At 48.2% G+C, this 27,012-nt stretch overlaps 1 protein-coding gene across 4 annotated transcripts in view; it reads left to right on the top strand.

The window, feature by feature from the left end:
• Positions 1-10,369, top strand: part of MYO3B (myosin IIIB) — a 2,253,613-nt gene extending 2,243,244 nt beyond the window's left edge. For all 4 annotated transcript variants that reach the window (XM_085645333.1, XM_085645331.1, XM_085645332.1 and 1 more), the window contains 4 exons: positions 981-1,087; positions 1,480-1,526; positions 2,654-2,835; positions 9,821-10,369. In XM_085645333.1, coding sequence (XP_085501459.1) covers positions 981-1,087; positions 1,480-1,526; positions 2,654-2,804 — 305 coding nt within the window. In that variant the 3' untranslated portion in view covers positions 2,805-2,835; positions 9,821-10,369. The remainder of the gene's footprint in view (positions 1-980; positions 1,088-1,479; positions 1,527-2,653; positions 2,836-9,820) is intronic.
• The last annotated feature ends 16,643 nt before the right edge of the window (positions 10,370-27,012 follow it).

Here is a 27,012-nt window from a genome sequence, read left to right as displayed (position 1 = left end):
CCTTTGTTTGGTTCGCCTTCTCTATAAATCCTCTATCTATTACATTTTTTTTTCTAACTTACTCAGCTGTCTGACTCGTGCAAAAGATGCATCATATAAGCTATTTCCGAACTTGAATGCGTTCTGCGATATTTGGGTAGGTGTGTGCATCATAGTTTTAGACCAAGAAAATGAGTGCAAATAAAACACATTCGGGGCTTCTTTACAAGCCCCTTGCGCCACTGCTGCATCGCTTTCTATTCATGCAGCGGCGGCGCAATCATTGCCCCACACTGCTCCATATCTAAAACTGACAAATTGGGTCCAATGCGTCAGTTTGTAGAGCCCTGTGTCACATTATACCTGCGCCAGGTATAATGTATGCAGGGTAGGCATTCCCACGCAAAAAAAGCTATGTAGAAGTGGCGCAGTGAAATTTACATTTCACTGCGTCACTCTACGACTTGACTGTGTCAAAATCCTTACCCCTACTCAGACCAGGCATGAGGATTGACGCAGGGCTTTTACAATGGGACTCGCCTATGTGTTCTGATGCACTGCTGGAGTTGTGTCAGTTTTACCACCAGCTCCAGCAATGCGTCACTTCTGCACCAACATATGTGTCAGAATTTCTGACGCATCTGTTAAATCCTTGCACCATGGAGTCCTGTATTGTAAATACAGTGTATCATGGTGTCGCAAGGACATTTGGCGCAGGTGCAAGGAAACTGACGCATCAATGCCGATGCGTCAGTTTCTTGTAAATGATGCCCATTCGTTTTTAGGCCACACAGGTCGGACAGAGTTTGTTTAGACCTGAGTGCGTTCACAATTACATCCAAAGAAGGGGTCCGTTTTGTCTAGAAAGCCAACATGCCATGCCATAACTTCACTCATTTCGACATAGTAGTGTTTATTATGAATTCGGCAGGGTTCTAGTTTTGGAAGTGTCTCCTCTTGGTAGATCCGCAGGACCTGAATGATGCTCTTTCTCCCGACAGGTTCAGGACACTGCACTGAGCAGAAACAGAGAACACCGAGGCGCCGCAGCCAGCCACCCAAAATGCTGAACAGCCCCGAGGACAACATGTACTACAACCAGCTTAACGTGAGTTCAAAGCGCTAGGAAATATGTTTGGCTGGCTTTGTTTCCAGTTCATAATTATTCTATTAACACCTGTGCTGGCCCAGGCCCCCACCCCGGCTCCTCGGCCCCACCCCCACATTATTCAGCTCTGCTCCTGAGCATGTGCTTATGCTCTTTATCTGTTGCTTTCATGTCAGGATGTCTGCCTTCACGGTGAATAATTGATGTGGTTTATCAAAGAAGAGCAAGATGCAGGCTTCATCAGGCTCACTTGAGCCCTTTGATCAAAAAAAATTATGCTGCGACTTCTGATATTATCAGCATCTGCTTGCGTTCAACACAAAATCACTTTGAATTAAAAATTAACAACTTGCTGCTTTGCTTTGACTCAGTGTTCTTGGCTTTGTCCACAGGGAACACTCGAATATCAAGGGAGCAAGAGGAAGCCAAGAAAACTTGGGTAAATATCTTCCTTCCAAGTTCTGAGCCACTCCGAACAGAAGAAGCCCTTTGAGGGGCCGGTGAATACACTGGGCTTTCTAAAGACATTGCTGAGCATGAAACATTCTGACAGTGGCAGAACAGCTTTGGATCTGCAGCTAATTTGTCAAAAGGCAAAAAAGTAAATCAACCTAAAAAAGGTCTTGCAAAACTCTCTCCTAGAATACCAGATATAAAATGACAACACGTGGCGGTCCAGGTTATGAGTGGGCCTGAATCAGGTAAAGTGTGTACAACACCCAATAAATACCGACACCTTGGGGTGGTATATTTACCAGTCACAGAAGCTACCTCCCATTTTGACTTTTCTCTCGGATAATGGGGAATGGCGTGTAATTCATGGCATTCTGCATCAAATTCTGTATCTGTATTTACATTTTCATCCTCTTAATTTTGGCATTTTTGACCTGCAAAAATTTACCAACGGAAAATTGCAGGAAGTGCAGTAATTACTACTGTAGTTCCAATTCCCATATGTGTAGTTACAGAAGTTACTGTATGTCAGAATGTATTCCACCACTTAAAATCAGAGCCAGATGAGGGTCCCAGAGATTGGTGATGTATCCCCTTCACACCAGAGGCGGGATCAGTTCGGTTCCACCAGTGCAGTGCACCAACGATTTTGAGCCATCATTACACAGACTGCACTAGTGCAATTTTGCACCAACATTTGCTCTACCAAATTTGCACACAAAAAAAACATTTTCTCTACCAAACCACTGCACAAACAACATTTTATACTGATCCATTGCACCCAACATTAGTACAAACAGCACCATAACAAGCACAAACTATGTAATTGAAAACTGTAGGTGCAAAACTGCAGAAGCACCGGGGTCATTTTTGCATCGACTTAGGAAGGATGACATGGTCAATGATTAGGGTTGCGCCTCTCGCGACTGTGGCCCAGGTGCAAATGCATTTGCTGCACTAATGATAGCTACACCCCTGAATCTCTGCAATCTGGCCCCATTTAACATTTATTCATTTGATTCAAGCAATATTGAAACCTTATTTTAGGGATAAGTATTGATCTTCAAAGAGATCCGTTTTGCAGATTTGTCTTGTTCTCTCTTTTTGTCATAGTCACATCAAAGTGTTGGACAAAGAAGACGAATATTACAAAGCGCTGGGTGCGGCCGACCCCATACCCGAGGAGGACGGTGCCTTGGTCGCACTTACATCTGCCATCCCGACTTCATCGCAGGAAATACTGGCTGGTGCTGCTGAGAGCTGAACAGCACCGCTCAATGTATTTTAAAACATTGGTAAAGTATATAGGATTTGTTTTGACTAATCGGTTGCAGTCCCTATGCTAAAACAGAAACCATAACTCAAAATATATTACTTTTCCCTGCACTTATATTTTATTAGTAAAGTAAATTGGCATTCCTTCAGAAATGTGATATCATTTAAATTCATCAGTGCCTTGCTGAGGGAGGGAATGTGTTCCTTTTTATGTCTTGCATAGTTCAGATTCTAGGGAAGTAATCTGTTCAATACAAGATGTTTAATGTGGTTTCCATACATCAGGGCTGAACGCTTTAAAAGCCTATTAAAGCTGAATATTCTAATAAATGTTGCTACAAAGTGCAATTTCAATATCTTGCATATCAGCCCATCTTTCTGCATCCACAGAAGTTTGTTTCTAGTAAAAAAGCTGCACTCCTTATTGTGTGGTCTTGTCCAATTAATAGGATACCATCTAATTTTATCAGGCGTGTGTGAAAGATTCAATCAATTCATAATTCGATTTCCAGCAAGGATGTACATTCAGGACTACACCCTGATCAATAATGCCATTAACATTCTCAGTCCTGCCTAAGAAACAGCCATAATGAAGATTCCATAACATCCTCTAGGAGCCATTTATGACAGCGTTGGACAATATCATTTGTCGCCCATAATGGCTGGCCTGTATCGCTGGACAAAAATCCTCCACAAGCTGCACACACAGCCGTTCACCTCTGGATTGGTGGACTGGTTGACAGGGGCGGCTCCTCCGCAATGGCGGAGGAGCGTCGCCCCACTGGCTCAGAGCCAGCAGCAAAAAAAAGCAATATTTCATTATTGTTTTATTTTTAAGCCTCTGGCTCAGCCAGCATGTGCAGGGAGGTGCGGGCCCAAGGCATGGGAGGAGGAGGAGAAGTGCTGCGTGCATTCCCTAAGTGCTAATGTGTGTTTGGCCGACCATCTCAGGCCGACCAAAACACACATGTGCACTTAGGTTTCTCTAACCCGGCTGTATGGAACAGCAGGGTTAGAGAAACCCCACAGATCCCTGATCAGAGCAGCTTTCCATCCCACTCAGGCGCAGGGATTGGGAAGGGTGTCTATGACTAGTCAGCGTCTGCTGGGTCATGGCAGTCCCACCACTGAGGCGGGACGCGCAACGCGTCCGACAGCAGGTAAGTTTAACTTTAAAAAAAGTTATTATTATTATTATAGACAGTCCCTCGTCCCCCCTACCCTGCACCCCATACCCCGCTGCCCCCGCACCCCCTCCCCCGCCTCACCACGTTTGGTTGAAGAGGCTCATTTGCATTAGGCCGTGACCTATGCAAATGAGCACCACCACCTTCCAACACCAGTGCGGATTAGCCGATCCTTCTAATGGATCAGGAAGCAAAAGGCAAACACAGCAAGTATTGCACCAGCCTTTGTTTTGGTGTTATTTAGTGCAGTGCATGCAGGGAGCTTCACATGTGCTGTGTGACACCTGGTGGAACGTGGAGGGCTGATCACCCCGCCTCCACGGGACCTGTGGGGCACATAAAAACTCCCTTCTGGCAAGTTAAGTAAGTTCCATCACGAGTGCTCCAAGGGACCTTGCAAATGTACTCTGCACTGAGAATAATACATTAAGAGGACAGTAATTATCATGTGATGAAGACCTTGCGTTTTAGAGAACTGCAGGTTGATAATTATATGCCACGAACACATTTTTCATCAAGTTTAGAATTACCATTTTTTGTTTCTTCCGCTAGGCGAAAGTGCTTTTCATTTGTGTTTTTGGACCGGCAAAAATATTGTTCTTTCCGTTCATTTATATAAAGCTGTAGCATAAGCATGAATTGGAGAGCTAAGAATCTGCGTAATGTTTAAAAATACATCAGCCTTGGTGTAGTTGAGTGAATGAGAGTTAACTTCATTACAAAATGGACAAACCATATTCAGTTAGAAAACCTTCTACAATTATGTTGGCTTTTCTGATTGCAATCTGACTGATCATCTTACCTCAGGTCTATGGGACAATTTATGATGAATTGTCACTATTTTTAGGTCTCGTCTAGACAGAGCATGTCTGTCTCCAAGAGACATGTAGTGTTCTATCTGTGGGCTTCAGCCTGCCCATTGGCTTTCCGTTTACTTGCTCCATCGTTGCTCTCAAATCCTTCGTCCCCATTTGTCCATGGCATGAATGCGTCAACATTCTCCTGTGTTTGGCCCTCACCCCAGAGCAGGGGCCAAGTACTTGTAAACATCCACTGATTTAATTTTGGGAACTGCTTTTTTTCTTCGTCTTGGAGCACTCCATACAGTGCTCTTGTTTTCAGTTCACTCGCTCCGTCTCTTATTTAATTTTTTTGTGCAGTTTTATATAGTGCGAACACCACCCACATGTATTTTCAGAGTGCTTTATGTAACCACCACACTAGTTTTTGTAGGAACAGAGAGACTAAGGGGGTCATTAGTATGGCGGGCGGACTTTGTCCGCCTGCCATACCCCCGGGAAACGGGACCACCCGCAATGTATGCAGCGGTCCCGCAACTACAATTAGGCGCATCCTGCATTTGTAACATTGCGGCGGGCGGTGCTTTAAGCACCGCCCGCTGCAATGCCACAAAAGCAAGTTGTGCCTTTCAATGCACAACATGACAGGCACCGTGCGGTGCCTGCCACGCTGTACATTGAAATGTACACCCCCCACCCCCCAGAATCCCTGGGTGCCTGCTACGGGCCCCCAATGTCAAAGCCCACATGCCTTTCCGTGGCGGCGTTGCCGCCACGGAAAGGCATGTCCCCGCCTGCATTCTAATATGGATGGCGGTGTCTACCAGACACCGCCACCATATTCACAGCGTTTCCGCCCGGTAGGCAATCGGGTGGATTGCCTATCGGCGGAAAACAGGCAGACGGTCTTTCCATCCGCCGGGGTCCCCCCCGCCATAGTAATATGGCGGGGGGAGAATGGCGTGCGGGCAGGAAGGAATGTCGGGCGGATCGCCACCACCATGCAGGCGGTGGCGATCTGCCCGACATTCTAATGGGCATCTAAGTGATTTGCAAAAACTCAAACCCGGTTTCCCAGCTCCATAGTCAGCAGCTCTGGCCTAACACCATATTCTCTCCTCCTCTCCTGTACTTCCGACTGCAAGGGCTCTTTGCACTTTAAAAAAAACGTTTTAAAACTATCACTTTGAACAAGTACCTCTCAGTACTGTGTCATAATGGGCCATATTAATATCAAAGTTTACACATGTTAAAGAAATACACTCTTCGAGTATTTTTATAAATCCTATCATATTATATGTGATGTTTGTTGCATGTTGTACATTGCAAACACTTTCCAAACTTTGCGTTTGCTGTTGGCTTGCCCATCTCTAACCATGGTAGCTACAGCTCCCGCTGTTTAGAGCACCTATCTCAGTAGCACTGGTCCTACTCTGGCCAATAGAAGGTGCGGTTAGCGGCATATCGGACATCTGTTTCCCAACTGGGTACTGCAGTGCAAGTGTGATTCGGAGTGCTTAGCCACTGGATCTGTACCCTCGGAACCTCGGGTAGGGCCCAATGATGAAGCATGCCACCAACTAGGTTGGTGGGTGAGGGCCTTCATAAAAACCTAATGGTTTTCCCCACCCGCAAACATACAAACAATTTAAACAAGAGCTAGTTCTCATTGATTATTAACATAATTCCCCTCAACATAATTTCACTCAGCTCCGCACAGTTCCATGCCACACAATTCAATTCCACAGATTATATTTCACACCACATAATTCCACAACAAACCACACAATTCCGCTCCACATCTCAATTACACTGCACACCACATACATCCAATCCACACCACAGAATTCTACATCATGCCACAAAATTCAACACCACACCCCCCACATATTTCCACTCCACTAAATGCCATTCCACAACACACAATACCACCACACATAATTACACTCCATGACACATAGTACCACTACACATAATTCCAGTACATTTAATACCACATATTTGCTATCCACATATTCCCATTGCACACCATGCCACATAATCATAATTCTGCTACAAATAACTCCACTCAACACCACACAATTCCACAACAAATAATTCCAATCTCCAGGTGATAAATGACTGGGTGTATACGGACAGTAGTGAACCTGCATATAGGGTGGGTAGGATGGTTATGCCTGGGGACAACTGTGAACCTCTCCTTTATGCCCGGAGGTCACGGGCGGTGTGGCCTGAGCACACCAGAGTGGTACTGCAGTGCTGGAGAGAGGCTAATAAACTCCTAGGATGGTCAGACACACTGACTGGGAGAACCCCACTGTGGCTAGGCGAGCAGCTGCGAGAGGTGACTGCGTTACCAGGTTTCAAGGGGTGGAAGTTAATTGGCATCAAGTACTTAGGGGACGTCTGGAAGGGGGACTCCCCCCCGCTCCTTTGTGTACCTCCAAAGGGAATACAACCTACACCAGTCACAAAGATACCATCATATACGACTCCTACATGCCCTGCGATCACACATATCAAGCGATACGTCTATCCCGGAATACTCCCAAATGGAGGATAGATTGTTACTGGACCCCATTATGAAGAAACCCACATTTACCATCTATGGTAAATTAATAAACAATATACCCGACCCCCTGACCACTCTTAGGGCGGCTCAGGCCAAGGATCTTGGCAGTCTCGACGATGAGGACTGGCAGGATGCTCTACAAAGTCCTCGAGAAATAGCAATCCGTTCAAGGTTCAGACTGGTGCAGCTAAAAATCCTTCACCGCACCTACTATCCCCGCACGCACGTTTATGCATGGGGTAGGATTCTCTCTGCATCATGTGTGAGGGGCTGTCAACAGGAGGGCACCTTCTTCCATATAAAATGGGAGTGTCCAGAGATCATTTCCTTCTGAACTAGGGTCACAGACAGCATGTCTGAGGTGGTGGGTGAGAAGGTTCCAATGGAGCCTAAGTGGCTTTTATTGATGATTAAAGGGGACACGGACTGGTCCAGGTATGTGGAGATATGGCTTGCCCTGGCAGCGGGGGTGGCGAAATGAAACATTGCCCAGTGGTGGGGGGCACAGATACCCCCATGGTGGGAGGAATGGAAGCGGGACCTTGATTGGTGCCAAAGGGCCGAAGAAACTGTATACAAAAGCAGGGGGTGTACTAAGAAATGGAAGAAAGTATGGGGCGGAAATACAGAGAATCGGGGGTGGTCATGGAGGGGTGAGGTAAATGGTATTTGTTGATTGCCCTTGCTGCTCCTCGAAAAGTATTTTTCTGACATCTCTTGTGTTATCTTCCAATATGCTATCTAGATATTGTCTTGTACTGAATGGTCTCATGAGCAAGGTTAATAAAAAGATTCCCCCCCCCCCAAAAAAAAATTCCAATCTAACCCACGTAATTACACTCCACACCAGATACATCCACTCCACTCCATAACACATGGCTAAAATACATCTGTCATTGACAACTCCAATAGCTCTTGGATTGCCGAGACCTATTGGCTTTGCCGATGCTTGTTCATGTGGTCTCTAGTCATTCTTTAAGGTACAGCTCTGTTTATATAACTGCCCCATTTACTTCCATTGGGCACTGTGGTGTGCAAAATCGGCGACCACCTCGATTTGTGCTGAGAGACCATCTTCTGCAGTTAATGGGGTGGGGGGGGGGTGTAGGTGAACTAGCATGTGCTCCTTACCCCACTACCTCTAACAAACATTCCAAGGCTCCATACATAACAAAATATGGTAATATCCTCTCTCTCTCTTGCCTTCTCCCCTCCCTCAGGTTACCATTTACTACTGTGTTCTTTATTTCATATCACACCCTCTTCTCTCTATGGACCCTCAACTACTTCCATTAAATGCATCTTGTCTGCCTCCTTCAAATAAACAACTTTTACTCACCTTTTCTGTGATTAACCCACCTTCGCCGTCTGGATTCAGACTACATCCTTCCACTTTAACCTCACCTCTTATTTCTCCATACCCTCCTGCTCCTCAACCCTGCCTTACTGCTAACCCTCCCAAACCACATCTGAGCACTTCCAAGCAGTTATTTACCAGGGTGGAGTAGGGCCTGATGGCTTCGGTGTAGACTGATTGTGGCATTGGTACGTGGTTATAAAGTGATGTTTTGGATACATTGAAAATGAATTTTTGTTTATGGTTAGGATCTGGGAGGTTGTTTGATGTTGATGACAGGAAAAGTGTGGGGTTTTGTGGATAGTGGACATATATTTATCATTAGGCAGTGAATTTTGTGGGTCTGGTGTTGATGTTGCCTGGGATAAGCTGAGCTAGTTGTACCAGCCCATGTGCTCTTAGGTCTAAATAGGAATTGAGGGAGATGAGAAAGTCTGGTTCTGGTATGGAATAGCTTTTGGTAGGTGTAGAAATTATTTGATGTGTAGAGTGAAAAGAGACCACATGGAGACTGTAAGGTGTGAATTTGTAGAAATGTGACTGAAAAGAAGAACATCATGAGGTGTTACATGGGATTACTGTTGAGGGTTTGGTGATAAGAGAAGGGGGACTAATGTAGTGAAGTGAAGACTTAATTTAATTTTAGGTGGTGCATTATTTGTAGGGCCATGAATTGAAGCTGGAATTTTGTTGAGGGTTTATGTGTGCATTTTGTGTGGAAATAGTTAGGGTACAGATAGCTAGACATAAAGATGCAGTGTTCAGACAGCTATGTATCATCAGCAGCCATTAGGCAGATCTATTTACAGCTCCATTTACTTTTGGATCCCATCTGATGGGGACTCTGAATACCCACTTTGACGAGGCAGTGTTATGTATCTCTCTATACCTCACCTGAATAATGTAACCCATCATGAAATCTTCCCAAGACTCGTGAAAGTTTTGGGATGTCCTTTGCAGCATATTTTTAACAATGGAGCCCTATTGGAACATTTAGGACGGCAATGTGGCCTCTTTGTCTGGTCAATTTGATCGCCAAGGCTCAAAGATTCCCTTTCTACACTCACCAAATGTTGTTTCTTTGCACAGGTGTGCTGCTGCTGTCACTGATGGAAGAAGTTGCTATTCCTCTTCTAAGAAGAACTTTGACCCTGTCGATGAGGACCTACTTTGGTATCTGTTGTCTCCAGTGGGGATGCAGTAGCTGGTGCCCTCAGGAGATTGTCTGCCACACCATGACACCCCCTCTCTGGACTGCACTGTGCATGCACTGTGAGTAACACTCCTCACAGTGCAATTGAGGCTAGTTTTGTTATTTTGCTGGTCGGATTGTTTGATGGCAGCCATTATAGGAAACTGTACAGTGATGAGATATTGTCCTATTGCTTAAAGATTGCTGCAGATTGTGACTTTGTCCACAGAATGAAAGAGCCTATTGCCCCCAGGTCCCTTTTGGATTCTCTGCTGTGAGGCTCTGGTGTTTACACAGTTGGGCAGATCGATGCCTTTTGCAGCAACATACTCATTATGCCTTGTTTTTACATTTCATGTTTGTGCTGTCCATACCATGAGAAATGATCCTGAAAGTGTATTTCATATAAATGTGTGATTATGTAAAGTATGCCTTAATAAAATATTTTAAACACAAAAATGGCTGTATAGTTAATCAATACTTCAGACTCATTCAAAGCATTGTCTGCTATAAAGATAAAAGAACACCCACCTATCATAATCTCAATCTACTCTTACACTCCAGTGAAGCAAGAATTCAGAATGTTTGCCTTTGTCTATGCGTTTATTGTTTGAAATCAGTATTTGCACTCCTGCTCACTTGGGTATTTGAATCCTCAATACTCCCATCAGAGACCAAGATGACTCTGCATGTATTCTGTAATCATATAAAAATGATTTTTTTTAGCTGATATTTTCTGCTTATATGCCTCACATCAGAATGCTTCTCACCTAGCACTTCACAATATTGAACCCTACAATTGTACTCATTGACTACATGGATAGGAAGGAAACACTTCAAATATCCAAATCAACAATATTGCTGCAAAATAGTAGAGAAGTTGAACGCTCCTCCAGCCTGTCTTTCTATGCTATGTTTTTAGCAGAACGGACTTTCACCTGGCCCACAGACACCCTGGCCTGCTACTGCAGTATTATCACCAGCCGCGGTTCGTGTAGGTAACAGCGGTGGGGCCACGTGGGGGGGGGGGGGGGGCTTTTGGGGGACAATGCAGAGGGAAAATTAATTATTTATTTGATTTTCCCTCTGCATCGTCCCTCGAAATCCCCCCCATGCGGCCCCACAGCTGTTACCTGCACGGACCGCGGCTGATTATCACAGTATTAAAACTTCTGATGGATACATCTGCCAGTGGATTCCTCACCTTGTGAATATCCACTGCGCCAGCAACATTCGGAAACTTTTGTAGCAGTCCACGCCGATGAGGTCGAAGACGACATCACAAAGACACGGCTCCGCTCGCGACTCCGCTGACGTCACCGGCTCCATAAGAAGACCTCGTCGGCGTGATGACGTCAGTTCCCTTTTTTCTGCACCTTCGACGCCAACGGATTTCGGGAATCTCTCTGTAGCTATTTTTGTTACTTTGTTTTCTGCTGGTTTCTCTTTGTCTTCTTCAGCGAAAATGTCGACGAAGAAGTCTGGATTCAAGCCTTGTCGAGAATGTGGGAAACATATGTCGATAACGCATCCGCATGACAACTGCGTGTGGTGCCTGTCATCGGACCATGATGTGGAAGGATGCTCTTGCTGCCGCAAGATGAGCTCCAAGGCTCTTAAGGAAAGGGAAGCGAAGCTCTTCATTGCCAAGATGAAGAAAGAAAAAAGAGGCCGGAGGAAGTCGAGGTCAAGGTCGAGGTCGACGTCGAAGTCGACTTCGGGGCATGCTTCTAAATCTAGGAAGCACAAGAAGAAGAGGAGGCATTCATCTCGATGTCACTCGGATAGGGATGCGGCTCCGAGAGCGACGTCGCCCTCCCGACGCTGTAAGGACTTTGAGTCACCCTCGCCCGTTCCGGATTCACCTATTGGCCTGTCGTCACCTGTGGCTTCACCGGAACATTCTCCGGCTCCGGGCCCGGCTCCATCTCCGACGCCGGCACCATCTCCGGCTCCGGCTTCGTCCCCGGTTGAGGAGCTTCCAGCTCCGGGAGAGCCTTCGGCTCCGCTGATTCCACCGTCGGCGCCGGTTGGCCCAAGTCCAGTGATGCTTGAACAATATCCTGCATTTCCAGGACCAGGTCAGGACCCTACGCATTATCTTAATGCGATGTACGGAGTTTTCTCCAGAGCCATGTACCCCTCTGGTGCAACTTCGGGTCCTATTGGTCCTATGGCCTTCAGTTTGGGAGTTCCCCAAGCCTTTCCTCAGGCTCCCTTCATGCCGTTTTTTCCGGCGGCGCCGTCTTGGCATCTACCGGCGCCGAGGACATCGACGCCGCTCGCCGTCGGATCCGGCCACGGCGCCGCCGACTCCAGTTGTGAGGATCAGGTCTAGGAGGGAGGCCCAATGGGTGCTGGATGAGCAAAGATACCTGTTGGAGGAAGTAGAGGAAGGGGAGCTCATGGAATCGGACGATGTATTTGAGGAGTTGAAAGAGGCTAGTGGCCTGGACTTATCACCTGAATGGGAGATTACTCCTCCTTCTGACCTTCCTTCCGAGGATGTGGCTCCATACCATGCCGTTATAAAGAAGGCGGCTGAACTTTTAGATCTGCAATTGCCTTCTGCAGAGTTCAAGCCCAACATCTTAACAGAAGTTCTGCATTCTCCATCTGCTGTTTCGGAGCCTTTACTCCCTTTTAATGACGCCATTATAGAACCAGTAATGGAGGTGTGGCGTAAGCCCTTTTCTGTTCCGGCAGTCTCTAAAGTTATTGCCAGGAGATATAGGGCAGGTCCGGGGGACCCAGACTTTTTAACATCTCACCCATCTCCGGAGAGTCTGGTGGTTCAGGCTGCCTGTTCCAAGAGATCATCGGGTTCTTTTCCCCAAGTCCCGAGTGACAGGGAGGCGAAGAAACTGGATCAGTCGGCCAAGAAGGTCTTCTCTTCTGCCAGCATGGCCCTTAAGTCGATGAATGCCACCTGTCTTTTGGGCCGGTATATACATGCACTTATGGACTCAGCAAAGCAGCTGGCCCCTAAGCTGTCTGAGAAGGATCGGATAGGTTTCAATGAGGTCCTTTCGGATACCCAAGCGGCGGCACGTCAGGTGATCCAAAGTGGCTTGGACACAGCTGAATCATGGGGTCTTCTGTTGCCACCAGGAGGAGTGCGTGGCTTAAATCTTCGGAATTCTCCCCTGATGTTTAGTTGAAGAGGTACAGGGGCTTCGGAAGGTCAACCTTTCGTTCTTACAGGCAGCCCCAGCAGCAGCAGCAGCAGCAACAGCAACAAGGCACTCTGTATAAGAGCTACAGAGGCAGACTCAGGGGTCGCTCTCGAGGTCGGCAGCTCTTCTCCTCTTCCTCTTCCTCCTCCTCAGCCCCTCCCACCACCGCAAAGCAGCCCTAGATCCACCATTCTGGAACATGTTGGTCCTGTGGTGGGGCCGGCTTACCCATTTTCTACAAGATTGGGAATTGGTTACTACAGACCTTTGGGTTCTAGATCTTGTAGAAAATGGGTACGCCCTTTCCTTTCGGGAATATCCTCCAAATTACCCTCCTTGTCAAGGTGCTTGCTCGGAGGACCACCGTCTTCTCCTGCAGGAGGAAGTCCTTACGTTACTAAGAAAAGGTGCGATAGAGGTGGTTCCAGAGCAGGAGAGGGGTCAGGGATGCTACTCCCGGTATTTCCTGATTCCGAAAAAGGATGGCAGGTTGCATCCGATATTGGACCTCAGGATCTTGAATCTCCATCTGAAGCAAGAGAGGTTCAAGATGCTCACCCTTGCGCAGGTTCTTCAGGCGCTGAATCAGGAGGACTGGATGGTGTCGATCGACTTGCAGGATGCGTATTTCCACATCCCCATCCTGAAGTCGCACAGGAAGTATCTCCGGTTTACGGTAGGGTCACAACATTATCAGTTTGCGGTCCTTCCGTTTGGTCTTACTACTGCACCTCGAGTCTTCACCTAGGTGATGGCAGTGGTGGCAGCACATCTCAGAAGGTTGGGGATTTTAGTTTTCCCCTATCTGGACGACTGGCTGATCAAAGCGGAGTCGCCAGAGAAGGTGCTTCATCATCTGCAGGTTACAACTCAGCTGTTGTACAAATTGGGTTTTTTGATAAACGTACCCAAATCTCACCTGGTGCCCTCTCAGCGCAACCTGTTCATAGGGGCAGTACTGGACACAATTCCCACCTCCACAAAGGATTCTCGACATACAGGAAATGATTCCTTTGTTTTACAATGGGGCGGTCGTTCCAGTCCTGAAGGTCCTTCGCCTGCTCGGTCTGTTTGCTTCCTGCATTCTGTTGGTCAACCTTGCACGCTGGCACATGAGGTCCCTCCACTGGTGCCTCCGCAGGCAGTGGTATCAGCACAAAGGAGATCTCAGGGAGTCTGTGAGGATCTCCAGAGAAGCTGCAGTGGATCTGTCTTGGTGGAGTGTGGGGGGCAATCTCAAGGAAAGCCCTTCCATCTACCTCCATCGGTGGCCACAGTGATAACGGATGCATCCACTTTAGGGTGGGGTGCTCATCTGGGGGATCTGGAAATCAAGGGTCTTTGGTCTCCAGAGGAAAGGTTGCTTCACCTCAACCTTCTGGAATTGCGGGCAATATGTTTGGCGCTCAAGGCCTTTCTCCCTTCCCTTCGCGGCCAGTCGCTTCAAGTCCTGACGGACAACACTACCGCGATGTGGTATGTCAGCAAGCAGGGAGGAGTGGGGTCTCTTTGTCTCTGCAGAGAGGCTCTGCGTCTCTGGTCCTGGGCTCAGGATCATCAGATTTATCTGATGGCAAATCATCTGGCTGGAGTTCTGAAGGTGCGTGCAGACAGTCTCAGTCGGCAGTTCTCCGCCGACCACGAGTGGAGGCTTCATCCAGAAGTGGTTCGTCACGTCTTCCGGATGTGGGGAACTCCTCGGGTGGACCTGTTTGCCACTCACGAGAATGCTCACTGCCCGTCATTCTGCAGTCTCCAGTATCCGATGCAGGGAGCGTTGGGGGACGCATTTCAGTTGAGATGGGACTCACATCTCCTTTACGCGTTTCCTCCCATACCCTTGATTCCTCGGGTTCTGAGGAAGATGCGCCAAGACCGGGCCCAAGTCATATTGATCGCCCCGGATTGGCCAAGAAGGGTGTGGTATACAGATCTTCTCCACCTCACCTCGTGCCCTCCGCTCCGTCTCCCTCTGAGGGCAGACCTCCTCTCGCAGTCGGAGGAGCAGGTTCTACACCCCCACCTCCAGAGCTTACACCTTCATGCCTGGAGATTGAACGGGGCAACCTGAATTATTTTTCTCTCCCGCCAGATGTGGTAGATGTAATTTTGTCTGCCAGACGTCATTCCACCAAATCTATCTATTCCTATAGGTGGTCTAAATTTGTGCTCTGGTGTGGGGAGAAGTCAATTGATCCTTTGAGGGCTCGTTTATCTGACATTCTTCAGTTTTCCCTTTCTCTTGCTCAGCAAGGTTTTGCTGTAGCCACTGTAAAGGGATATCTTTCAGCCTTGTCGGCATTCCTTTGTTTGCTGGATCAACCATCATTGTTCAAATCGCCTATTGTTTTACGATTTCTAAAGGGCCTTACAAATAAGTTTCCTCCTACTCCTTTTATTGTGCCTCAATGGGACTTAAATCTCGTCTTAACTTACTTGATGGGTTCGCCCTTCGAGCCCTTACACAAGTGTCCCTTGAGACTGTTGTCTTTCAAAACGGTTTTTCTTATTGCAATCACCTCAGCAAGGAGGGTAAGTGAGCTTCAAACTCTGAGTTCAAAACGCCCGTTCTTGACCATTCATGCTGAAAGTATGGTACTCAGGATCAGGGCTGCTTTTCTGCCTAAAGTGGTAACTCCCTTCCATCTGGGGCAGTCCATTACCCTCCCTACCTTCTATCCTCCCCCTCACCCTTCCAAAGAGGAGGAGAGACTTCACCGCTTGGACCCTAAGAGGGCGGTGAACTTCTACCTTGACAGGACAAAAGACTTTCGAGTTGATGACCAGCTCTTCGTGGGCTTTGTTGGCTGCAGGAAAGGCAGAGCGGTGCACAAGCGCACCCTTTCCAGATGGATTGTCTTGTGCATCAAGATATGCTACTCTTTGCTTTGTCTAGAGGTGTTCCTGTGGAGGACATTTGTAGGGCGGCAACTTGGGCCTCCGTTCACACTTTTGCAAAGCATTACTGCTTGGATTCCGAGGTGAGGAGGGACGGACATTTTGCCCGTTCCGTCTATCTGAAAGAAACACGTTAGTTAGATTCCTCACCTTAGAATATCCCCAGGCGTCAGACTGGGTCCGGAAGATTTTTCGTCAGCAATACCCCTTGCGCGTCGCTAGGCGTCGTCTGCGGCTCCGCGTCCGTCGTCGGCGTCGTGCGCCGGTATGACGTCGTCGGAGTACTTAGACGCCGCCCTCGCGCGCTGACGTCAGTTCTTCTTTTTTCCGCGCCAGTAAGCGCAGATCCGGGAGAGCTACCCCTTTAGTCACTTTTTGACTAACTTTTTTCGATCCTGGTAGGATGCCTGGTTTTAAAGCCTGTGCTGACTGCAACCGCTTGATGCCGGTTACGGACCATCACCACCGGTGCCTTTACTGCTTGGGCCTCGACCACGACGCGGAGTCGTGTTCGGACTGCAAGGCCCTGACCTCGAAGGCTAGATGGGAGCAGTCCCGTAAGCTTCTCGAGCTTTGCCACTCGGCTCCGCGCCCCTCTCGATCCCGGTCCAGGAGGAGGTCCAAGGATCGATCGCGGAGCCGCAGCCGACGTCATCATCGATCGTCTGGCTCCAAGTCTTCGGGTAAGTCGAAGCACTCCAAGAAGTCCAAGAGGCGACACCGCTCTTCGGACTCCATTCGCGGGTCGCGCGACTCGGCCGAGGGTCAGGGTGGTTCCGCGCAAGTCCCCATACCCGCCGGTCCCTGGGACTGACGCGACTCCGGCGGAAGTCAGTGCCTTCCTCTCGGCCATGAGGAACCTGGCTCCGCCATCGACGCCCGCTGGCGTGCCTTCGGGCCCGGCGGACCCGACTGGGCAACCTTGCCTGCCGGCGGCTCCGGCCCCGGCGCCGTCGACGGCTCCGGCATCGACGCCACAAGTGCCCGAGGGACCCGTTCCCGAGTCCCCGCCGACGCCGGTCGACCTCGTCACGCCTCCTCCGCCGGCGTCGACACCGGTACCACCTCCGACGCCGACTCCGCTCGGCGTCGAGCCCCAGTTCAGCCCCGCTCCGGGCCCGGCGCCGTTACGGCGTCGATGGACGCCGCGTTCGGCGCCGCTGGAGACACATTTTGTCTATCGCCCGGCTCCGATCCTTCCTCCTGCATACCAGGAATCGGATGATGGGGGCGAATGGGAGGGATCCAAGGATCCTATGGCCGTTCAGGCTCAACTGTCACAGGACTGGGCAGATGAACTGGGGGAGGCCAGTGGTCTGGATACCTCTCCAGACACTGGATTCATCTCTCCTCCGACTGTGGCTTCGGAGGAGGGTGCTGCTTTCTCTGTGGTGCTGCGCAAGGCGGCCGCAGCCCTTGGGCTCGAGCTACCTGCCGTGGCTGTGAGGACTAACGTCCTCACTGAGGTGCTTCAGTCTGCAGCAAACTCCACTGAGCCTCTGCTGCCATTCAATGAGGCCCTCACTGATGTTCTGCAGGGCACCTGGTCCAAGCCCTCCACAGTTCCTCCTGTGGACAGGAACGTCGCCAGGCGCCACCGCCCTGCTCCGTGCGACCCCAGTTTTCTGTCCCAACACCCTACCCCTGAGAGCCTGGTTATCCGGGCCTCTACCTCCCAATCCTCCTTCCCGACCGCTCCGCCGGACCGGGATTCCAAGAGACTGGAACAGTTCGGCAAAAAGCTGTTCTCCTCCCTTAGTTTGGGCCTGCGGTCTTTGAACACCGCCTGTCTCTTGGACCTTTATTCCCACTCTCTGTGGGATACGGTGGAGGACGTGCTGCCCCTGTGTCCGGAGGAGGTCCAGACACGACTTACCCAGGCTCTGGCCGATGGGAGGGATGCAGCGCGACATGCTATCCGATGTGGGCTTGACACTACGGACTCGCTGGGTAGGTGTCAGGATCCCTAATGTGAGTTCCAAAACGAAGCGCAAGGAATTAAGTTCTATGGGCGCTTCAGTTTTGAATGGGTTTCAATGGTCGAGTTTGTGGCATGTCCGCATTTCCAAGATGGCCGCGCAGACGCTGGGGTCGGCGGTCTAGTCGCTAACAGATCTAGAGGGAGACGATGTGACGCGCGCGCGCCTGAGGTAGTGCGCACTTCACCAAGATTTTTCCTCAGAGAAGACGTGCTAGAGAGAGTTCCCAGTTCTGAAGAGAATTTTTGTCGAAGAAGTTTTCCAGAGTGACGCAAGGGAGTTGTGTCAATGATAGTCGAAGAGAATAGAAAAAGCCACAGAGTCCGAAGAGGCAACTACAGAGAGCAGAGTTCGGAGTTTTTTCTCATCGGTCCAGGAAACGAGATACGACTTCAACCGCACCTGAAGAGAAGACCGAAGAAAGCTAAGTGAATTATTGATAGATAATCTAAGGTCACATTAATGATAAGTAGTGTTGGGTGACGCAATAAGTAAAGACTTACCAGAGACAGCAGAGAACAGTATAACGAGTCCTGAAAAGAAAAGAAGTATAATGCAATATTACTGAAGAGGTATTAAGGGAAAAAATCAAAGACAATAAGAACAACCAACTAAGAAAGTAAGGAGTAAGACTTACCTGAGCCATAACTATTCGCAGTAACCATAGGAGAGGAAGCTGGAGTAGACTTCCTGAGCCATAACAGTTCGCAGTAACCATAGGAGTGGAAGCTACAGGAGAAGAAAAGCAAAAGAATAATTTTAGAAGTCAACAGTAAATAGAATAGCTAGAAGCAAGAAAAGAAAGAAGAGAAAACACGAGAAGAAAGATTGATGGTAGGTCAAAAGAGAGAGTTAAAAGATAATAAGACTACAAGATAAATAGGTATAATTAACAAATATATGTTTTACAGATAATTAGTGACAAGAAAGAAGAAAAAGGAGAGAGTTGAACAAGAAGAGAGGCACAGAGTTCAGGATACTTGGGTAGGTAGGAAATACCATAGAGAAAAGAAGAAAAGAGACAGAGTAGAGTAGAGGTGGAACAATAATATAATGTTGTGTGCTTAGTTACCTCAGGAATCTTCAGTAGCAGAGAGATAGCTGAAGAAGAATTCCAGATAGGAAAACCAGAAGGTCCAGAACCAGTCTCTTCTCTCGTTTATTATTTTATCCAATTCCCCCTTCCCCCTTGCTGATCAGTTAGAGCCAAAGACTATTCTTGGGGCTGAGTGATTAGTAGTGGGAGTCGGGAAAATAGCAGCTTCTGTTCCTGTGCAAGACAACGGAAACCAGCGGGAAGCTGAAGGTGAGCCTTGACAGAGTGAAGTGCCCACGTATTAATCTTGCACCCGAACAGAAAAGAAAATGGTTGAGGGAATAAATTTACAGACTTTAGGGTCAGTCCTAGAGGCGATACAAAAGGAATTGGTAGGAGTTAAGGAAGAGAATCAAAGTCTAAGGCAGGAGGTCATGAATTCTAGGAAAGAGACGGCAGAATTAGCACAGAGGATAAGACAACCGTACTCAACTGGAAGGGAGGGTCCCACCACTTCAATGGGAGAGTCAAATAAGCTAACAACACAAGTAATACATTCCTTGTCGCCAGTAATACCGTTGGCAGCGCCAGAGAGGTTTAGTGGGGACCCACAAAAAGCGCAGGTGTTTATTACACAATGTTCACTACATTTCTTGTGTCGCCCTTCTATCTTTCCTGATGCACAGTCGAAAGTAGCCTTCATTTTGTCATATTTAAGTGGAGATGCAGCAGCATGGTCGATGCCGATAGTCTCACGAGATGATCCATTATTGCAGAATTTCGATGAGTTCAAGAAAGAATTTTTGAGAATCTTTGACCGAAGACGTATCTCTCAAGCAGTAGATAACGAGCTTTTGAATTAAGGCAGGGAAATAGAGACTTAGTGGCTTATCTAGCTCAATTCAACAAACTTGTAATGGAGACTGATTGGCCGGAGAACAAGAGGACAGCAATATTTTATCGAGGGTTGCGAGATGAATTAAAAGATGGCTTGGCTCAAATACCGAATCGTCCAACTGAAATTTCCGCCCTGATAGACCTAGTGCTAGAACTGGATTTCCGGCAGGGAGAGAGAAGAGGAGAGAGAAGACGAGAGTACAGAAGTACGGTTCCGCGATTTGATCGAGCTAAGGCTGAAACAGGAAGGAGTACGCAAGGAACCACAGGATCTGAACCTATGCAAATAGGAACGATTCGAGGACCGCTCACAAAGGAGGAGAAGGAGAAGAGGCGAGCCAACAACTTATGCATGTATTGTGGATCAAGTGGGCATTTTGTGCGAAATTGTCCAAAAAAGCCAAAGGTTCCATTTAAGCCGAAGGAAAACTCGCAGCACCACCTGTAGAAGGAGTTGTGCAGGTGGATGCGAATCAGAAATCAACTCCTCAGGAACATCGGCTGGCGAACACGTTACAGTCGTCTTCGCCTCATTTGATTTTATCTTTGACAATCCGTTTTCGTGAAAAAATAATAAAAGGAGTGACCGTGATGGTGGACTCAGGAGCCACCGGTAATTTCTGTGATCAGAAATTCGCGACTAAGATTGGGCTGCAAGCAATTGCCAAGGCTAAAAGTGAACCAGTTCGAGCAATCGATGGTACCAATCTATCCTCAGGACCAATCACAAGTCACACAGAGTTGATAGAGCTGATTCAAGAAGATGGGCATAGAGAAGCTATGCACTTTAATTTGATTGATGCCCCCCAATTTCAACTTATATTGGGGCTTCCTTGGCTCACAGAGCACAATCCTTCAATCAATTGGAGCAACAGAACAATTGAAATGAACTCGACATATTGTAGAGAGAACTGTTTTGGGGCCTACGAGGCAACGAGTAAACAGAACCCGGCTCATGCCTTATGTTCAGCGGAAGTCTCGGTGTGCGTAATAAATAATCAAAAAATTCCACAAGCATATCAAGACTTCGAGGACGTTTTCAACGAACAAGAAGCAGAGCAACTGCCGCCTCATCGTGTTTACGACTGCAAAATAGACTTGGAGCCAGGGGCAAATTTGCCTTGCAGTCGAGTGTACGCCTTGACGGAACAAGAGAATCATCACCTAAAGGAGTATATCGACAAGTATCTGGCCAATGGATTCATACGTCCTTCCCAATCGCCGGTGTCCTCGCCACTATTCTTTGTGCCTAAGAAGGAGCAGGGCGAGTTGAGAACGTGCATTGATTATAGAGCCATAAATCGAATAACAAAGAAGAACAGGTATCCTCTTCCCCTTATCTCCGTCTTGTTGGACCAGATCAAAGGAGCACAGATGTTCACGAAGTTGGATTTAAGGGGAGCTTATCACCTTATTCGAGTTAGAGAGGGAGACGAGTGGAAGACGGCCTTCAGAACACGCTTGGGGCTATTTGAATACCAGGTGATGCCCTATGGTTTGTGTAATGCACCAGCAGCGTTCCAACACTTTATAAATGATGTGCTCAGTGAATTCATTGATCAATGCGTAATTGTGTATATCGACGATATACTAATCTACTCAACGAATACGCAGGAGCATCAAACACAAGTTCGAGGAGTTTTGCAGAAATTGCGAGCGAACAAACTATTTGTCAAGTTGGAGAAATGTGCTTTTGGAGTTCCACAGGTAGAGTTCTTGGGCTTTGTAATCTCGCCAGCAGGCATTCATATGGACAAACGAAAGATTCAGGCCGTACAAGAATGGAAGTCGCCCACTTGTGTGAAAGAAGTCCAAGCGTTTATTGGGTTCGCCAATTTCTATCGGAGATTTATTGGAGAATTTTCCCGACGATTACTACCCTTGACGCGACTACTGAAGAAGGGAACACGATTCGAATGGTCGGAGGAAGCAGAGCAAGCCTTTAAAGATTTGAAGATGGAGTTCACCACTGCGCCAATCCTCCTTCATGCCGATCCGATGGAGCCCTTTTATGTCGAGACAGATGCTTCGGACCTTGTGATTGGTGGGGTTCTATCTCAAAGGAATAAGGAAACGGGCCAGTTACACCCGGTGGCTTATCGGTCCAGGAAGTTGACACCAGCAGAAATCAATTATACGATTACGGAAAAAGAGTTGCTGGCGATAAAAGACGCCTTCAAGGAGTGGAGACATTATCTAATGGGGGCCCACCACGTGGTAACAGTCTACACGGACCATCGGAACTTAAAATTCCTGAAGTCAGCCAGAACATTGACACCTCGCCAACTCCGTTGGTCTCTGTACTTTGCCGATTACGATTTTGTGATAACCTATCGGCCGGGGGCACAGAATGGAAAGGCGGATGCCTTGTCTAGATTGGGAACCGGAGAAGAAAGAAGTTCACTAAGTACTCAAGTGATCATACCTGATACCAAGATTATAGGCGCCACTGATATATTGAACTTTAAAGAAAAGGTAATCCAAGCTCTAACCCCAGAAGAAATGCAGAGATGGGCGCAACAAGAACCTGGAAGAGAAGTTCGCGACGAATTACCATTTAAAGAAGGTGCATTGTATTTGCCGACTATAGCATTGCAGAAGCAAGTCTTGCAGGAATGCCATGATTATCTGTTGGCTGGTCACAAGGGAGAGTCCAAAACAACCGACCTAATTAAAAGAAAATATTGGTGGCCACAGATGAGTAAAGACATAGAACAATATGTAAAGACTTGTGAGATATGCGCTCAGGGAAAATCAGAACGGCACGCACCACATGGGCTGTTGCAACCCCTTCCCATTCCTCCTCATCCTTGGCATACAATCACCCTAGACTTAATTACAGACTTACCATCTTGTCAAGGGACAAATACAATACTAGTAATAGTAGATGCATACACGAAAATGACACACTTCTTAGCCTTAAAGGGAATCCCTACAGCAAAACAGTTAGCAAGACACTTTAGTACACAGATTGTCAGATTACATGGAATACCCAAGATCGTAATATCAGACCGGGGAACCCAATTTGTTTCACATTTCTGGAAGGCCTTTATGAAAGGGTTAGGAGTAGAAACTCGTTTTTCCACCAGTTTCCATCCGGAGACGGATGGACAAACGGAAAGGGTGAACCAGGAATTGGAGCAATATTTACGATTGTTCTTGCTGAAACAGGAGGGAGAATGGCCGGACTACTTGTGGACAGCAGAATTCGCTCATAACAACGCGAAGAATGTGTCCACTGGATATTCCCCGTTCTACTTAAGTTATGGTAGACATCCAAATTCCGCAGTACAAGATGTGGAGCTCACAGTCCCAGCAGCCAAGGATTTGGTAGCTCATTTAAAGTCAGTGCATGAAGAAGCGTCAAAGAATCTAGTACAGGCTAAGGAAAGGTATAAGAAATACGCAGATAAGAAAAGAAAGAAACCCCCTCCACTAGGAATTGGAGATAAAGTCTGGTTGAACACAAAAAATTTAAGGTTAAAAGGGAATCGAAAATTTCAGCCACGATTTATCGGCACTTACTCAATTGCAGAACAGATCGGTCCAGTGACCTATAAATTGACCTTACCCCCCCAATTCAAAATTCACCCAGTATTTCATGTTTCCCTTTTGAAGAAGGCAGTTTCTGATTTGAGAAACCAATTCCAAAACCAATCCAGCTAGATACAGGACTGGAGTTTGAGGTGAAAGAAATTCTGGACTCAAAATTAGTCAGAGGTAAACTCTACTATTTGGTAGATTGGAAAGGCTACGGTCCAGAGGAGCGGTCTTGGGAAGCAGATTCAGATGTTCATGCTCCTAGGCTAATAAGACTTTTTTATCAGCGCAATCCAACCAAGCCCAGAGTGGAAGGACCATCCTTGGTGGGGGGTACTGTCAGGATCCCTAATGTGAGTTCCAAAACGAAGCGCAAGGAATTAAGTTCTATGGGCGCTTCAGTTTTGAATGGGTTTCAATGGTCGAGTTTGTGGCATGTCCGCATTTCCAAGATGGCCGCGCAGACGCTGGGGTCGGCGGTCTAGTCGCTAACAGATCTAGAGGGAGACGATGTGACGCGCGCGCGCCTGAGGTAGTGCGCACTTCACCAAGATTTTTCCTCAGAGAAGACGTGCTAGAGAGAGTTCCCAGTTCTGAAGAGAATTTTTGTCGAAGAAGTTTTCCAGAGTGACGCAAGGGAGTTGTGTCAATGATAGTCGAAGAGAATAGAAAAAGCCACAGAGTCCGAAGAGGCAACTACAGAGAGCAGAGTTCGGAGTTTTTTCTCATCGGTCCAGGAAAGGAGATACGACTTCAACCAAACCTGAAGAGAAGACCGAAGAAAGCTAAGTGAATTATTGATAGATAATCTAAGGTCACATTAATGATAAGTAGTGTTGGGTGACGCAATAAGTAAAGACTTACCAGAGACAGCAGAGAACAGTATAACGAGTCCTGAAAAGAAAAGAAGTATAATGCAATATTACTGAAGAGGTATTAAGGGAAAAAAATCAAAGACAATAAGAACAACCAACTAAGAAAGTAAGGAGTAAGACTTACCTGAGCCATAACTATTCGCAGTAACCATAGGAGAGGAAGCTGGAGTAGACTTCCTGAGCCATAACAGTTCGCAGTAACCATAGGAGTGGAAGCTACAGGAGAAGAAAAGCAAAAGAATAATTTTAGAAGTCAACAGTAAATAGAATAGCTAGAAGCAAGAAAAGAAAGAAGAGAAAACACGAGAAGAAAGATTGATGGTAGGTCAAAAGAGAGAGTTAAAAGATATTAAGACTACAAGATAAATAGGTATAATTAACAAATATATGTTTTACAGATAATTAGTGACAAGAAAGAAGAAAAAGGAGAGAGTTGAACAAGAAGAGAGGCACAGAGTTCAGGATACTTGGGTAGGTAGGAAATACCATAGAGAAAAGAAGAAAAGAGACAGAGTAGAGTAGAGGTGGAACAATAATATAATGTTGTGTGCTTAGTTACCTCAGGAATCTTCGGTAGCAGAGAGATAGCTGAAGAAGAATTCCAGATAGGAAAACTAGAAGGTCCAGAACCAATCTCTTCTCTCGTTTGTTATTTTATCCAATTCCCCCTTCCCCCTTGCTGATTAGTTAGAGCCAAAGACTATTCTTGGGGCTGAGTGATTAGTAGTGGGAGTCGGGAAAATAGCAGCTTCTGTTCCTGTGCAAGACAACGGAAACCAGCGGGAAGCTGAAGGTGAGCCTTGACAGAAGGGCAATTTCTACCTCAGTGGCGCTTAGACGTCACGCCTGGCTGCGGTCCACGTCCTTTTCGGGCGATGTCCAGAGCACCCTCATGGACATGCCCTTTGATGGCACTCGCCTTTTCGGCGAGAAAGCGGACAGTGCGCTGAATCGCTTTAAGGACTCCCGGGCTACGGCCAAGTCCTTGGGCCTCTCGGCCCCGCGGTCGCAAACTTCCGCCTTTCGCCCCTTTCGTGGCCAAGGAAGGGGTGCCTCCTCACGTACGCCTAGCCACCAGCCGCAGAACCAACCTGCGCGCGGTCGCGGACGTGGTTTCCGCCGAGGCGGTTCTGGAGGACAACGCGGTCAGCCCACATCCACCCCGGCAGCATCCGCCTCAAAGCCTTCCTAGTCCGAGCTTTCAGGCCCATTCCACGCCAGTGGGCGGCAGAGTTCGCCATCACCTGCTCCACTGGCGGTCCATCACATCGGACAGGTGGGTGCTGCAAATCGTCCGAAGGGGCTACTCCCTCCCCTTCGAGACGACCCCTCCAGCCATGCCACCGCAGCACCACCGTATCTCGGGGGATCATTTGAATCTTCTCCACGAGGAGGTGTCGGCCCTCTTGGCCAAGGGGGCCGTCGAGCACGTTCCGAGCCCAGAAGTAGGTCGTGGTTGTTATTCCCACTACTTCCTGGTTCCCAAGAAGGGCAAAGGGAGCCTACGCCCTATCTTGGACCTCCGGAACGTCAATGCCTTCCTCCGGAAGGAAAGGTTCAAGATGTTAACTTTGGCTCAGGTTCTAGCTGCCCTAGACCCTGGAGACTGGATGGTAGCGTTGGACTTGCAGGACGCATATTTCCACATCCCCGTACTGCCGGCCCACCGGCGTTACCTGCGGTTCACGGTGGGCCAAGAGCACTTTCAGTTTACCGTGCTCCCCTTCGGCCTCACCAGTGCCCCTCGGGTGTTCACGAAAGTGATGGCGGTGGTCGCAGCTCATCTGCGCAGATCAGGGGTTCCAGTCTTCTCCTATCTCGACGACTGGTTGTTGAAGGCGGGCTCGCCCCAGACAGTCGTCTTCCACCTCCAGACTACGGCGGATCTCCTGCATTTGCTGGGATTTTCCATCAACGTGCCGAAGTCACACCTGAGCCCCTCTCAGAAGCTCCTCTTCATCGGAGCGGTTCTCGATTCGGCGCAGTTCCGGGTCTATCCGCCAGAACAGCGGGTCCGGGATATTCAGGCCCTGATTGCCATCTTTCGGCCTCTATCCTGGGTTTCGGTCAGGCTAGTGTTGCGGCTTCTGGGGCTGATGGCCTCCTGCATCCTACTAGTGCATCACGCCAGGCGGCGCATGTGGGCTCTGCAGTGGGACCTGAAGTTTCAGTGGGCCCAGCATCACGGCAACCTGTCCGACCATGTCTTGATCTCGGAGGGCACTGCACAGCAGTTGCAGTGGTGGCTCACGGACCGCGATTGGGTCAAGGGCAAGAGCCTCTCCCTTCCACAACCGGAGCATGTCGTAATGACGGATGAGTCCCTCCTGGGATGGGGTGGCCATATGGGAGAGGCGGAGATCAGAGGCCTCTGGTCTCTGGCGGAGTCTCGTCTCCACATCAACCTGTTGGAGTTGAGAGCGATCCGACTTGCACTGAAAGCCTTCCTTCCCTCTGTCAGGGGAAGTGTCGTGCAGGTGTTCACGGACAACACCCCCGCCATGTGGTATTGCAACAAACAGGGCGGGGTGGGGTCGTGGACCCTTTGTCAGGAGGCTCTGCGCCTCTGGACGTGGCTGGAACACCAGGGCGTCACCCTAGTGGTTCAACATCTGGCGGGCTCTCTGAACGCCAGAGCAGACGAACTCAGCCGCCGGTGCATGATGGATCACGAATGGCGTCTGAACT

This window comes from Triturus cristatus, chromosome 3_1, assembly GCF_964204655.1.
Source record: "Triturus cristatus chromosome 3_1, aTriCri1.1, whole genome shotgun sequence".
Lineage (NCBI taxonomy): Eukaryota > Metazoa > Chordata > Amphibia > Caudata > Salamandridae > Triturus > Triturus cristatus.
Note: the sequence above shows the minus strand (reverse complement) of the source record. Positions and strands in the feature narration are given on the sequence as shown.